The following is a 15374-nucleotide window of genomic DNA, read 5'->3' as shown; positions in this document are numbered from 1 at the left end:
CTGTTGCCAGGAAGACGATCTGGAGCACAGCTCGGTGAGCGGGTGTTGCCTCTCAGAGATCTTCAAAACACACACTCACTCACACACACACACACACACACACAAGTCCTACACCCGGAGTTTGGTTTTTGGTCTGGAAAGACATCTTGTCTTTGGAAGTTAAGTCAGTTGGTGATTTTAATAACAATGGTTTGACTGAAGGCCAAGCCAAAATTTTCCTATTATAATTCTGACTCCATTTTCAACTAGGACTAAATTGTTGTTGGCCTACCTTGGGGGCGGGCCCAGCTCCCTCAACCGCACCACATATCCGCCTCTCACCTCCTCTCCCCAGTTTCCCATTCCGGAGGAAACAGGTGTGTAGTGAGTGGGGAACTGGCTGGGGAGCCCTACAAAGGGTCGTCTCAGGTCTGCTGTGCCGCCTCCTTGAAGCTGCTGACCCTTTCTGGGCCCCATTGTTTTCCTCTGTAAAATGACAGGGCACCCAAGGCACCATTATTCCTTTTTTTAGGTTTTGCCATACTGTGCCAGAGCTCTCTGGAGAGAGACAGGCAGAGAGAGGGAAAGTGAGAAATCACTGGGGGGCGGGGGGGGAGCACGTTCTCCTCCATTCTCCTCCTGGGATTTTGGGCACTCATACATGGGTGCTCTGCGTGGTTTTCATGATGCCGGTCCAGGACTCAAACCTGGGTTGGCCATGTGGGAGTCCAGTGCCTTAACTACCGTGCCACCTGCTACCCCCCCACACCCATTTCTAATACTTCTTGAGAGTATTTCTGAAGGCCTGGTCCTCAAAGACTAGGGATGTCACAAGATATCTTAGGACATTACACCCCCCACAATTTCCATGGGCTCCCCTAAAACAACACTTACAACTGCTTTTTGAAATGTGCTTATAAAAACATACAGCTTCTAGAAAAGCCTCTGGCCACTGCTCCCAAATCACATCCCTATGCTCCTTCTAAGTTTTGGGGCACCACAACCCTCAGATACCCTCACAAAAATCACTGTGCCCCCACCACTGTGCTATTGTGGAGCCAGAACCTTTGGAGGTAGATGCAGAAATGAGTGTTTTTCCTTATTTATTCTTTCCATGAGTGAAAGAAGCAAAGAGACAGAGGTAGAGAGGGTCTTCGTGTCACGGCCCATCCCAGCTTCAGCCAGCCCTGGATGATGGACACATTCCAGAGTAGTCAGTGAGGCCTCTGGAAGCAAATCCAGAATCTTCTCCTCGGGGTTAGGCTCAGAGAGTCATGTTTTACCCCTGTACTAGTATCCAGCCCCTGATATTTTTAATAAGCATCCCAATGTACCAAGAACACTAATGTTTAAGAAACATCACTCAGGCCGGCAAGTGGCGTGGTGGTTAAGCATATTGGATTTCCACATGGCTGACCATGGTTCAAGTCCCAGACCTGGCAGCTTGCTTTCTCAGTTTCCCTTTCTCTCTCTGTCTCTGCCTAGTCAAATTAAAAAATAATAATAATAACAAATGCAATTAAATAAATCTTAAAAAGAAAGAAACATCATTCTTGGGACCAGCAGATGATGTAATGGCTACATCACTAGATTCCCATGTAATCCACCACAGTTTGAGTCCCTGGACGGCAGCTTAAAACTCACGCTAGGTGTGTGTGCATGCATGCCCAAGATCCCAAGAGAGAATGGAAGAGAAGGGATTGTGGTGTGGCCATCCCCCCGAGGGGTAATTTCTCACACTCTGTATCTCTCTTTCTGGTGAGTGCATGCACCCTATAGCAAAAATTGCTCTTAAAAAAAAAAACAAAAAGCGAACAAACAACAACAACAAAAACCAAGAACCATCACTCTTGGATCTACTTCCTACTAATTCAGAGAGAAAGGAAAAGTCCATTGCAATAGCAGCAGGACCATCGGCAGGAGTTCCATCTTAGACGGCAGGAGTTCCATCTTAGACGCCAGGGTAAAGTGTGTCGATGGCTCTGGCTGCCTACTCCTCCACCCCCAGGCCCTGCACCCTCCTTCCCTACTTGCAGTTGCTCACTCATTCCCACTCCTTCCTTAGAATCACTGGGTCCCCAAGTCCTCTCCCATTTTCCTTCAAAATTTACTAGGAAAATTACAACCAGCTCAGCCACAGAAAGTGACATCCTGTCCCCCTCTGCATCCCCAGGCCCTACGGTCTATCTGGCCAGGAGAGCCAGGACACGATGGGTTTACTGAGACATTTTAGGTGGCTGGGGTACAACTGGTGCCAATAGGTGTGAGCCCTGGGAGTCAGGAATCCCTTCTCCAGGTGTCGTAAATCATAGGTAAAGTGGGCTCTTTTCCTAAATACAATCCCAAAAGGGAGTAGAGAATTTTTGTTTGGTCTAGAAATAGGTTTTAGAAATCTTTCTAGTCATCTTTATCATTTAAAAAATTTCTCTCCCTGACGGCCAGCAGCACGGTGGTTAAAGAGCTGGACTCTCACATGGCTGACCACACTTTGAGCCCCGGACCTAGAAGCTTGCTTTCTCACTTTTCCTCTCTCTTTCTCTCTCTGGTGAGCATATTTGCCTTATAGCAAATTTTTAAATGATGAGAATAAAATTTTAAAAATTTCTCCTATTGTATTATTTCTTTTTATCAAATTAATAGTAGCAAGCCCTTGTTGCCTCCTAGCCCTATTCTGAGGGCCTTAAGTGCATTTTTACTCACTTAATTTTAACAAGAATTCTATGAGGGTAGTGTTTGTTTTTTTTTTTAATTTTTGTTTTTAGGTTTTTGCCTTGGGGTGCATGTGTTCACCAGGAAGAGACAGAGAAAGACTGAGAGAAGGAAATGAAGAATCACTCCCCAGCAGGGAATGGTCATGCCAAAATCCCTTCTCCTCCATTCTCCCCTCAGGATTTTGGGCACACACACATGCCCGGTTTTTCAGGCTGCTGGGTATGGGATTTGAACCATCGTTGACCATGTAGGAGTGCAGCTCCATATCAACCATGTCACCTGCTGGTGGCTAGGGTGATATTATCGATATGCCCATTTTACAAATAAAGACACGAAGGCACAGGGTCACACAGCTAGTGGGTGACTGAAGGAGGATACAAACTCAAATGCTATAGACTTCAGCACTCATGGTCCCTAACCATCATATGGCATGGCCTCTCAGAGGGGACAAGGAAATAGATTTTTAAAAGCAGAACTGAGGGGCCAGCAGGTGGCATGAGGGTTAAGGCAGCTAGATCCTCTATGGCAGTTCAAGTTCCAGCCCCAGTGGCTTAAAAAACACACTGGGCATTTGTACATGTCCACAGTCCCCAGAGGAGAATGGAAAAGGGTTTTCAGCATGACCATTACCCCTGGGGGTGCTTTCCCACTTTCTCCCTATCTGTGATGAGCACATGGACCCAACAAAACAAAACAAAACAGTCCTGGGACAGGGCCCTAGTAAGGCTAACAAGGCTGATATAGTGATATACTCTACTTTTCTTCAAAAAAATAAAAAGATTCTACTCCTCTAGCCATTAAACGATTAAAAAATAATAATAAAAGCATGTATCCTGCTTTTCCAAGACTCCATTTGAATGTAAGAGAGCTGAGAAGAATGGGGCCAGGCAGTGGCTTTAGGAATTGTTCAGATGTCAGAAAGAAAACAAGACATCATTAATTCTCACACTAATAGCCTAATGAAATCTTAATTGAAGTTCCAGAAAGTCTCGCTCACACAATTCCAAATTCACTTTGAAATCTACCGAAAGGAACCAGAACTGGAGTATGGAAGGCCAGACTCCAGAGGTCCTATTGCAGAAGCCCAAGATGCCTGGCCTTTAATGAAAGACAGAAAAGCACAGGAGACCCCATGTCAGATGCTGGAAAATCAGTCGATCAGCCTCCAGTGACCAGAGAGAATTCAAAATCAGATTTTCTGACTGATTTGCAATAAAATAATTTCTTATTTAGGCCTTTTGATGCAAGTGGTCTGGTCAGCAGTAACTTATAGAGAGAAGATGGCAAATGAAGACACTGGCAGAGGCTGTGCCAGGTGGCTTCTCAGGTGGCCCTGATGACCCCCTACTCCTAGATATGTGCCCTGTACAATCCTTTCCCTTAGGTCCTGGAAGGGCTATGACTCCCTTCTACCCCGTAGGACACAGCAAGGGCAATGGAATGTCACTTCAGTGATCACATGAGCGTCATCATGCTAGCCCACTTTCACCACGGCCTCTGGTTTGCACACTTTCCTTAAGTAGTCATGTTGGGTAGACCTACACAGCAAGGTACTAAGGGTGACATCTGGCCAACGGCCTGCTAGAAACGGAAGCTCTTGGTCTAGAAGTCCTAGAGAAAATGAGTTCTGCCAATAACCACGTGAGCTGAGGCAGATCCTTCCCCACTCAAGCCTTTGCCTGGGACCTCAACCTGGTTAACTCCTTGACCTCAGCCTTGTAAGAGACCTTGAAGCAGAGGACCCAATTAAGTCCTGCCCAGACCCAACACCTAACTCAGAGAAACTGAGATAATATGGGTGTTGTTTCAAGCCCCTAAGTTGGTTATCATTTGTTCCACAGTAATTTGTAACTTAGGACGGGAGAGCTGATGCTGGGATGAATTAAGACTTTCAGCAGTTATGATGGAATACATTGTGTGTGTGATAGGAACATAAGATGGGGGAGGAGCGGGGTTGGAATTTGTTCCCCAAATGCATACATTGGGACCTTAACTCCCAAAGTGACTGTATTTGGAGACAGGGTCTTTAGCAGTTAATTTTTTTTTTCAAGAGAGATTTTTGCTATAGGGCACGTGTGCTCGCCGGAGAGAGAGAGACAGAGAGACAGAAAGCAAGAAATCACCACCTGGAGGGGGATGGCCACATTGTAATCCCTTCTCCTCAATCTCTTTTGAGATTTTGGGCACACATGCACACGTGCCCAGCATGAATTTAAACCATCAGGTCTGGGATTAGAACCATGGTTGACTGCATGGAAGTCCAGTGACCTAACCGTTACACCATCTGCTGTTCCCAAGTAGGTAATTAAAGTTAAATGAGGTTTTAAGAGTGGAACCCAGTCCAATCGGATTGGTGTTCTGTTACAGAAGGAAGACCAGCACTAGCTAGCTTTCTGCCCTGTGAGGACACAGTGAGAAGACAGTCGTCTATAAGCCAGAGAGCGAGCTCTCAGCAGAAATCGAGCCCCGCCAGGCCTTCGAGGACCTCCCAACTTCTAAAATTGTGAAAAATAAACATCTGTTGTTAAGCCGCCCCCGTCTATGGTATTCTCACAGTGGCCTGAGCTGATGTACTCTCTGTGCACACTCTCAGTTTCCCCATCTGTTAAACAGGAGTGATCATACCTACCTCTTCGGATTGCTGTAAAAACAAGTTCACGTATGTCAAATGTGGAAAACAACCCAGCATATGTGCTGTGTAGGTGACTGTAAAGATGGAAACTGCCTTTGTGCTCGGCTTTCTAATTTGCCCAAAGGTGCCATTCACTTTGGGCATTTAGAAAGCCCTGAAAGTTCTCACTCTCAATGGCCAGTACTTACAGCGCCACACTCTTCCAGCTGAAGTTTGCATTCTGATCACAGGTTAACTTCCCCAGGAAGGATAATATTTGTTCCTCAAAGTGATTTAAACAAGCAAACAAAAACAGATAAAATGAAAGGAATTGGTCCTAAGAGGATAAGAATAGAATACTCTACAGAATAGAATATTCTAGAGGGTTTGGGAGCACAGGCTGAAGACCCTGAACAATTTCTTCAAAGCATGAAGTTAAGGAGAAAGAGTTCACTAAGTTTGTGTCAGGCAAGACCATTTAAAGGGTGATTGTTACACTTTGGATTACCACAAAATTTCTTTTTAAAAAAAGACTCCAAAACTTTCAAGATTGCATTTATTTAGTCTCCGGAAAGTAACGCTGGTCCTTTCATTTTTTTCATACTTGTGGGTGTCTGAAACAGAGAAAAAAGTTTATAATAAATGGCAAAAGGATAAGGACAGTTTGCACACACAAAAACAGGGATCTCAAAAAAGTTCATGGAAATGCACATTATAGAGGAAACTATATGTGAATTTCAAAAACATTTTGCTCCAAAATATACTTTAATTTTATGACTTTGTTGAAGTCCCTTTGTACAACTTATAAATACACAAAAAAATTTAATTTCATTTGTAATCAAAGATTAAAGATAAAGATACTATCTTTTTTAAAAGAATTATTTTATTTAACTTTGTCTATTTATTTATTTATTTCAATTTGACCAAAGAGAGAGAGAAAAAGAGCACGCAAGCCACCAGATCCAGGACTTAAACCGCAGTTGGCTATGTGGGAGTCCAGTGCCCTTAACCACTGCGCCACCTACCGACCCCAAAGATACCATCTTTTACTCATTAAAATTCCATCATTTTAACAGAGCTCATCGCTGGCAAGAACGTGAGGAAATCAGCACTGCTGCGTGGCTAATGGTATCGTATGAGTATGTAGACCGGCACTATGAACCGAGTCATAGCATGTACCTACCTGTGACTCAGAAGTTCTACTTCCGGGAATTTATCCTGGAGAAAAAAAAATACAAGATACAAGGGCTAAACACATCAGGTTATTTGCTATGTTTTATGAGAACAAAAAGTTGAAAACAACTTATATCCAACAATTAGAATGTTGTCCCAACTAATGGGTTATCTAAAACATGTCAATGCAGAAAAAAAATTAAAAGCAGAACATACAATGCTATGTACCCTATGACGCTTTCTTAATTTAGTTGCACTGGAAAATAATTTGGACACATTTTAATATATTTGGATTGTCAGAAAAGTCATGTTGCACTTTTGTGAAAGAGAAACAGAAAACATGTATCTTGACTTTTCCGGGACAGCCTGGAATTTCCATCAGTGGTTTCACTGTAGTGATATGATCATTTTGTTTCTTTTTAATGTTCTGCAATCTCAACTTGATGAAAAATAAACCCATGACTAAAAGGTGAAGTCGTTCAAATCCTAGTCAGGCAGCTCAGACATTATCACTGTGGGTGATAAAACACTGGACTCATCAAATGGTTTAACTTGGCTATGAAAATGGGTCTGCGTTTTAGTGTACTCATTTACATTTCAAGGTTGAGTTTTTCTAAGATGAATGTGGTTAAAAGGATTTAACACTGTTACCCACATCCCCGAGTCCTAATAATTCATTGACTTGCCGGATGTTAGACAAATTACTTTTGTTCCTTAGCTTCCTCACATATGACATGGATGTAATTGTATATCAGAGTGGTTATGAATTTCAAATAGGTTACTAGGTACATAGTGCTAAGAACAGTTCTGGCACAAATAGTATGAATACTCTTTTTTTCTGATCTAGAGTCTTTCCACTATAGATACATGATCAAGCTTTTTCTTTGTAGTTCATATTTAGCTTCAGAGAGACTTTTTAAAAGGAATTATTTACCTTTATTTAGTTATTTTATTTTCATTTGACCAGAGAGGGGGAGAGAGAGAGAAAACAAGTCACTAGGTCCATTACTCAAACCAGGGTCAACCATGTGTGAGTCCAGCATCCTTAACCACCACCCACCAGCCAGCCCTGAGAGTTTTTATTTACTTTTTACATATCTAGTAACAAAATGTTATAAACCTAAGAGACACATTCATATATTGCTGTATTTATCTGAAAAGTTAAAGGATGATTTAATCCAGTCCAGCAGGTGGCACGGAGGTTAAAGCAGCTGGATCCTACATGGCTGACAGTGCGATCAGAGTCCCGGACCCAGCAGCTTGAAAATCACGCCGGGCATGTGTGCATGTGTCCTCAAAATCTCAAGAGGAGAATGGGGAAGGGATTGCAATGTGTCTATCCCCCCTGGGGGATTTCTCATTTTTCTTCTCTGTCTTGCTCTGGCAAGTACAAGCACCATATAACAAAACTAAAAAAATAAAATAAAAACACATAATTGAATTCTATCAGCCTATGATACAGTATAGTCTTCAGAAAGTTCATGAAAAAATGTGTATTATGAGAAAAATTATGTACAGATTTAAAAATTTTTGCACAAAATAAACTCGATTAAATTCCATTGTTCCACGAAGTTTTTAAACTTCATTCATATTTTAGATCTTTGTGTGTTTTTTTTTGTGGGGTTTAAAGTTTATTTCATCCCTGAGGAAGACAGAGATGTAGGCCCCCCCAACAGGGTCCCCACACCAGGATCCACCCCCCCAGTCTCAGTCAGCCCAGTTCACAGGTGCATGCAAGCACCTGGCGGGCTCAGGGAACTTTCAGGATATGAACCCAAGACATTTCCCATGTGGTTCCAGTAGCCTCATCACTGCACTACTGCCTGACTGCTTTGTTTGTTTTTAAAAGTTAGCTGGGAGGCCAGTGGGTGGCATGGTGGTTAAGGTGCTGGACAATCCCACATAGCTGACCATGGTTCGAGTCCCAGATCTGGTGGCTTGCTTTCTCACTTTCCCTTTCTTTCTCTCTCTCTGTGTGTCTATGGTCAAATTAAGATAAATAACTGAATAAATAAAATTAAAATAAATAATTCTTTTAAATAAATTAATTAATAAATAGTTACTTGGAAGGGGCCAGTGGGTGGTGTGGAGGTTAAGGTGCTGAATTCCTACATAGCTGACTGTGGTTCAACTCCCAGATGTGGTTTGCATTCTTTTTCTTTGTCCCTCTCTCTGAGTACACATGCCCTACAGCAATTTTTAAAAAATTAGTAATAATAAATAAAATTAAATATTTTTTTTTCTAAAGTTTAGCTAGAGGGTGAGGCCTGCGGCCTAGTAATTAAGGGAGCTGGATCCCACATGGCTGACTGTGGCTCAAGTCCTGGCCTCCGGGACTTTAAAAGCATGCTGGGTGCATGTGTGTATGTGCCCAAAGTCCTAGCTGCATGGAGAAATGGAGAAGAAAGGATTACAGAATGGCCACACCCCATTGGAAGTGTTTTCTCCCTCTCTCTCTCCCTCTTTATCTCTCTCCAGTTAGTATATATGCCCTCTGACAATTAAAGCTTTTTTTATTTAAAAAAAAATAAAGTTAGTTGGAAAATTCCAGGAATATAACACTTAAGTAGCAGAATAGAAAAATTTGCTGGGGTTTATCAATGTTGTCTTTAATATCACAACCCACAGAGTTCAAGGACCAAGAAGAGAGTGTTGAGGAAATGAAGCCTAGCCTGCTGCTTGACTCCTTTAAGAGGTGGGAACCCTCCCATAGTTGGCCATGTAGCCGGATAACTTGACAGATTATCTGATATAATTTTCCGCCTACTGAACCAAGTCTTGGTAGGGGAAGATGGAGTTAGATAGGGGGCTTTGCTCACTTAGTTTTAGCATTCAGTCCTCAGCCTTACAATAGTCTGAAAAGCAAGGCTTTCATTCCCCCTTCAATGAAAGAGAGAATAATGAATGTGTGGGTTCTGGTGGGTCAGAGCTTAGACAGCTGCTCATCGGGTAGTCCCAGAGCAGGAAGGAGGCAACGTAGGATGTGGAGAAGTCTTCCTACACCCAAAGATGGAAAAGAAAATTCAAATGCAGGAAGTTGTCATTCAGAGATGGAACGAATGTACAGAAACTCCCCAATCCCTGAGAAGTGCCCCATACCATGCCCTCCCAGGCCTTCACTCTGCAATAGGACAGAGTTATAAAAAGACAGAACCCCAAAAAATAAAGTAGATTCTGAGGAAAGCAGGGATTCTCACCTACTTCTTAGGGCACAGCCACTAAGGAGTTTAGTGACCACTTGGTTGAGGGACATAACCAGGAACAGGGGCGAGAGGGCAGCCTCATAGACTCAGCTGGGAGTAGGGAAGCCAGGGAAATGGGAAAAGGCCTGGATTCATAATGAGAATGCCCAGCAAGTTTGGCCTAGAGAAGGCACAGTGGGGCTGTGGACATTCACAGTGGATGTCAGCTCAACATCACCTGAGACCAGAGTCCAGAGGCTGGGGACCCATTCTAGCCTCCAAGTGTACCTGGAGACAGAGTAGGGGAGGGAGAGCACACTTGATGGAAAAAAGACCTGCACTTCTGGGATTCCAAATGTTGAACTGATACCGTATTTATTCAAAGAAGATGGGCCTTCCTGAGACCATATCATTTCCCCATCTTTTGCACCATAAGGGCTCAAGAAGGAGTGGAGTGCAGTCAGAGAATAAAGTTACGTTCCTTCCCATCTAAGATATGCTTGTAACTACCAATTCTGATTTGGTTGTAGGAAAGTCCAGCCATAAAAGACCAGAGCTCAACATTGTGGCCACAGCTTTAGCTTCTCATGTCCAGAGGGAGAGCTACACATATAATCTTCCAGCAAACGATGCTTCTTATAATGAGTAGAGCTTTGGCCACCAAGCCAAGTGTGGCCTCAGTCTCTTCCCTCAGGGGCCCAGTCTGGATGGCATGATGCATAAGGACTCTTCCTTTTGGTTCCTCACCTCAGATCACCCCAATGAGACAGCACCTCAAACCTGTCTTCCACCTCATGGAAGAAAATGTTCCATAGAGAAGAGCTTTCCAAAAAGAGGAGAGGATCCAAAGAGGACAGAAGAGACCCTAAAATAATGGAGTAATAGAGTCTTATTTATAATCCCTTTTAAAAATATATATTTATTTCCTTCTTCCATGAGTGAGTGAGAGAGGAGGAAAGAGAGGCACCCCCTACAGGGTCTCTATGCTGTGATCCATCCCTAGCCTCTGCAAACCCCAGATCACAGACATGATAGAACCCAATGCACTCAGGGAGGTTTCTGGCTGTGAACTGGGAACTCTCTCGTGTAGGTCAGTCTTGTAGAGAGTTATGCTAGTGTTGTACCGCCATCTGGCCCCTGGTTTATAATCCCTTTAATCTTTCACTAGAAGATCTACCAGTAACACTGCATCCTTGAGTCCATCTATGCCTTATCTGTTCTGGATAACCCAGAACTAGAATAAGGGAAGAACATGGTTGAGGGTGGGAAGATGGATGCGCTGAGCTCTCGGGGTTAGCTCAAATGGTGCCAGCATTTGGAGGTTTTCTCCGAACCCAAAGCTGTCTATCTCAAGAAGGCAGCACAACAGAAAAGTCTGGCCTCTACCTTCAAGAGACCCTTCCATTCATTCTGCCGGTCTGTGAATCCACGTGGGAGCAATCAGATGGGACTTTCATAGTCTTTTTATAAAAAGCTCATAAATATAGGGCCGGCCAGTAGTGCAGTGGTTAAAACAGCTGGCTCCCACATGGCCAGCTGTATGGCTTGAGAAGGCGGACCCAGTGGCTTGAGAAATACGCTGGGCACATGTGTGTGTATGTCCCAAACCCTGAAAAGAGAAATGGAGTGGAAGGGATTATGGCATGACCATTCGCCATTGCAAGTGAAGGGGCTTTCTTACTTTCCCTTTCTGTCTCTCTGACAAATGCAAACATCTCCTCTAATGGGGGGGGGACAAAAAATAATAGCTCACATAAATATTCCAAGTGCTAGTCCACTAGACTACATGAGGACTGCAATTACTTTAACTATGAGGTCCAACATACATCAACAAAGTAGAAAAGAAGTAATTCCTGGCTCTCAAATCGTATTTGGCTTACTGACAGAGTTAGGTAGTACATGCCAGGTAGATTATTTCAGTCTTTTTGTTTTTAAAGAATTATTTTATTTAATTTTATTTATTCATTTATTCATTTTTATTTATTTTAATTTGATCAGAGAGGGACAGAGTGAACGAAAGAGAGAGAGAAAAGCAAGCTGCCAGGTCTAGGACTTGAACAGCTATCAGCCATGTGGGAGTCCAGCATCCTTAACCACCACGTCACCTGCTGGCCCCTCTTTCAGTTTTTTAAACTAAGTGTTTTGTTTTGTTTATTTATTTACTGTCTTCCATGGGGGCAGGGAGAGAAAGAGAGACAGAGAGGTGTGTACCCCCAACAGTGTTGTCATACCACGATCTATCCCAGCTTCAGCCAGCCAGGATCATGGGCATGCCGACATGGTGGCACATACAAAGACATCCAGGACACAGACTCCAGGGGGGCCCTCCTCCGTGGTCCAGCCCCTCAGAGCACTGCACTATCCCTACATCACTTGCTTGCCCACACGGGCAGATTCTTTTTGTAAAGAAACCAAACTTCATACACATGCATGTGCATACATGTGTACACACACACACCTTAGAACCCTGCGTCCATGATCAATTTCATCTTTGTCCCCATAGAAAAGTCAAAATTCTAACTATAGGAATTTCTCTTTCTCATTTTCACAAGGAAATAGAAATTTACTTTCCTTCTCTCCTTTTCTACTTATCTTGACCAGGTTCAGCCTTAGGAGTTTAACTTGGGGCCTGATGCAGAGGAGGCATGATGCGAAGCTGAAAGCATATGGAAGATTGGGGTGCAGTCCTTGGGTGGACCTGTACTCATGTGGCACATGAGCTCATCACCCCGGCTGCCTAGGGAAGGCTGAGGGAGGACTACAGTGAGACTCCGTTGAGGTGCGCGCCTGTCTCTGTCTACCAAGAAACAAACTCACTCCTAAAACAAAGCCTGAGGGTACCAGCAGATGGCATCATAGTTTTGGACTGGACTCCCATGTAGTTGACTACGGTTCCAGTCCCAGACCCAGTGGCTTAAAACTCATGCCAGGCACATGTGCATGTGTCCCCCAAATCTCAAGCGGAGAGTGGAAGAAAAGGGACTGCAGCATGGCCATCTCCCCAGGAGGAGTGATTTCTCGCTTTCTGTCTCTCTGTCTCTGTCTCTTCAGCGAGTGCATGTGCCCTATAACAAAAATCTCTCTTAAAAAGAAAAAAAAAAGTCTGGGCAGGCCCCATTACCTAGTAGAGGGAGGCACCAGATCCCACATAGCCAGCCAAGGTTCAAGTCCCAGTCTGGTGGCTTGAGGCACATGCCAGGCATGTGCGTGTACCCCAAATCTCAATGGGAATAGAGGAGTGGAGAAGGAATTATGATGTGATCAAGCCTCACCAGGGGATGCTTTCTCCCTCTCTGTCTCTGGCAAGTGCATGCACACCCTGGCAATTAAAATAAAAGTCTCTCTTGAGCCTCTCATTGGATTTCTTCCTCAGAAGCTGCAGCCTGGGAATCCCCCATTGAAGATGGCACTGCTCCAAAGGTAAGTCCATCTGGCCTCTTTGCCCCACGTGGCTCACCTTTCCAAAGTCCTGGAGAGTTACAAACATATGTACCATTATGGGCACCAGTTCCTAAACTCTCAAAGCTTAGAAAGCACAGTAGAACCCTGGAGCTAAATGTACCCACTGAGGCACCTTTCACCTGAGCCCCAGTGCCCTTCCTTAATCCAGGGCTGTAAAGGCAGGAGCCTAAGCAGGCAAAATAGGCTAGTGCAGTGCAATTTTGAGTGGCAGGAATTCTGACCAACCAGAGTGCACGGGCCCCATTCAATAGGAATTGGAATTTTCTAAAATGCTCTGCCTGCTAAACTCATTAGAATGTGCCTCAAAGGCCACCAGTGAACCCTGGGAAGGACAAATGTGTTCCCTAAGCAAAAACCTGGATACTATATGCTATTGTATAGAATTTTTTAAAAAGTTATTGGGGACCAGAAGATGGTTATGTCACTGGACTCCCACATAGGCAAACGTGGCTCGAGTCCCAGACCCAGTGACTTAAAACTCATGCCAGGTGTGTATGCATGTGTGCCAAAAAAATCCCGAGAGGAGAAGGGAGAAGGGATTGCGGTGCGGCCGTCCTCCCCGGTCGTTGGGGGGTGGGGGGTGACTTCTCACTGTTTCTCTGTCTCTGTCTCTCTGGCAAGCACGCACTCCCTATAACAAAAATCTCTCTCTGAAAATATTATTTTATTTATCATTATTATTATTTTATTTGCTATAGGGCACACATGCTCATGAGAGAGGGAGGGGGGAGAAAGAGAGAGAGAGGGAAGGAAGGAGGGAAAGTGAGAAAGCAAGCGACCAGGTCCAGGACTGGAGCCGTGGTCAGCCATGTGGGAGTCCAGCACCTTAACAACCATGCCACCTGCTGGCCCCTACTGTATAGAATTTTTACCATCACATATAGCTACAACGTGGGGGAATGTGAGATGGAAGTCAGAGAAAGAGGCTTCAGAGTCTTCCCAAGATGCTAAATAAACTCATCCCAACTAGTCAGACCATCTCACTTCAGACCCTAAGTGCCATTAGAAGAAACATCCCTAATGATTAATTTTACAGAGCACCACAATCTAGAGGGGATGATGGGAATCTGCCACCTACATAGACTTCCTTCTTTTGGAAACTCTTTCAAGTAACACTGCCATGACAGGCCAAAATTCAGAAATGTACATTGGCAGCATATCTAGGTCTATAACATATGTTCACCCACATGACCCTTTCCAAAGCCTCTGAAATCCCAGCACTCGGCATCTACTCCAAAATCGAGGCTGGTCTTTGTCCAGAGATATGACCTCTATAGTATCACACCAACTGAGCAAAAGCCAAAGCCCTGCGTGATGTGGAATGCTTGCCCATTAGCCACCATGGTGAGGTAGCAAACATCTCACCACCCGACAACCTGATATGGCAAAAGCCCACACCTAGAAACTTCAAGTTTAAATGAGCCTCTCCCTATCCTTACCAAGACCAGACACCACAGCTTCACATGGGTCACCCCCTCTGTCTGCACACGCACTTGTCATCCCCTCCCTGCACGGCTGTGCTCAGCCCTCTTGGGCTTGAACACACCCCACATGAACCCCCTCCTCGGCTCTGGCATTCCACATGGGCCACCCTCCCTCCCAGGCCTGGATGTCTCCTCCTGTGGTCAGTTCCCAAGTGAGCCTGCTCTGGCCCCAGAAGTTAATCTCCATCTCTGCCATCAGCAGATTCTTATGTACTTCATCCGGGATTTTGCCTCCCAGGAATGTTGTTGATCTTGCACAGCCTGCTCTGACCCCATCTCTAAATCCCCCCAAATACGCAAACCTGCCACCACAGATTTCCACTCCCCAGACCCCTCCCCAAATTCAGGGAAAAGGGTGCCACTCCCGCAGCCTGAAGCTAGACTGGGCTGGCTCCCGAGCCCCAAGCCCCTCCGACACAGACATGTCAGTCCAGCGAGCCACATCAGCTGTCACCAGGTCTCTGGTCAGTCAGGGTACCTGGCCAGGACCTTGAAGCCTAGGTCACCAACGCTCCACATAAGCTGGACGGAACCGTTCTGGGAATTCTTTTGGCAAATAAAAGCTGAGCCTGACCATTGCTCCTTGGCCCCTTTATCTGCGACCTATCCTGGTTCCTGATAATACAAATTAAAGCTTCTTACAAAGTCAGTAATAGTAAACTGGAACTTTTTACTATTAAACATGCCTTTTATTTAAAAAAAAAAAAAAAAAGTCAGGGAACCAGCAGTTAGCCTAATGGCTATGTCGCTGGACTCCCACGTAGTCGACCG

General features: G+C 44.5%; 1 protein-coding gene across 1 annotated transcript in view; it reads right to left on the bottom strand.

The window, feature by feature from the left end:
• Positions 1-5854: 5854 nt before the first annotated feature.
• FIGLA (folliculogenesis specific bHLH transcription factor) overlaps positions 5855-15374 on the bottom strand; it is a 25124-nt gene continuing 15604 nt past the window's right edge. The window contains exons 4-5 of the mRNA XM_006151317.1: positions 6486-6520; positions 5855-5916 (exon numbers count right to left, since the gene is read on the bottom strand). Coding sequence (XP_006151379.1) covers positions 5901-5916; positions 6486-6520 — 51 coding nt within the window. The 3' untranslated portion in view covers positions 5855-5900. The remainder of the gene's footprint in view (positions 5917-6485; positions 6521-15374) is intronic.

Source organism: Tupaia chinensis, unplaced genomic scaffold (assembly GCF_000334495.1).
Source record: "Tupaia chinensis unplaced genomic scaffold, TupChi_1.0 Scaffold000316_1, whole genome shotgun sequence".
In the NCBI taxonomy this organism is placed as follows: Eukaryota; Metazoa; Chordata; class Mammalia; order Scandentia; family Tupaiidae; genus Tupaia; species Tupaia belangeri.
The sequence above is the reverse complement of the archived record's forward strand: the minus strand, read 5'-3'. Positions and strand labels throughout refer to the sequence as shown.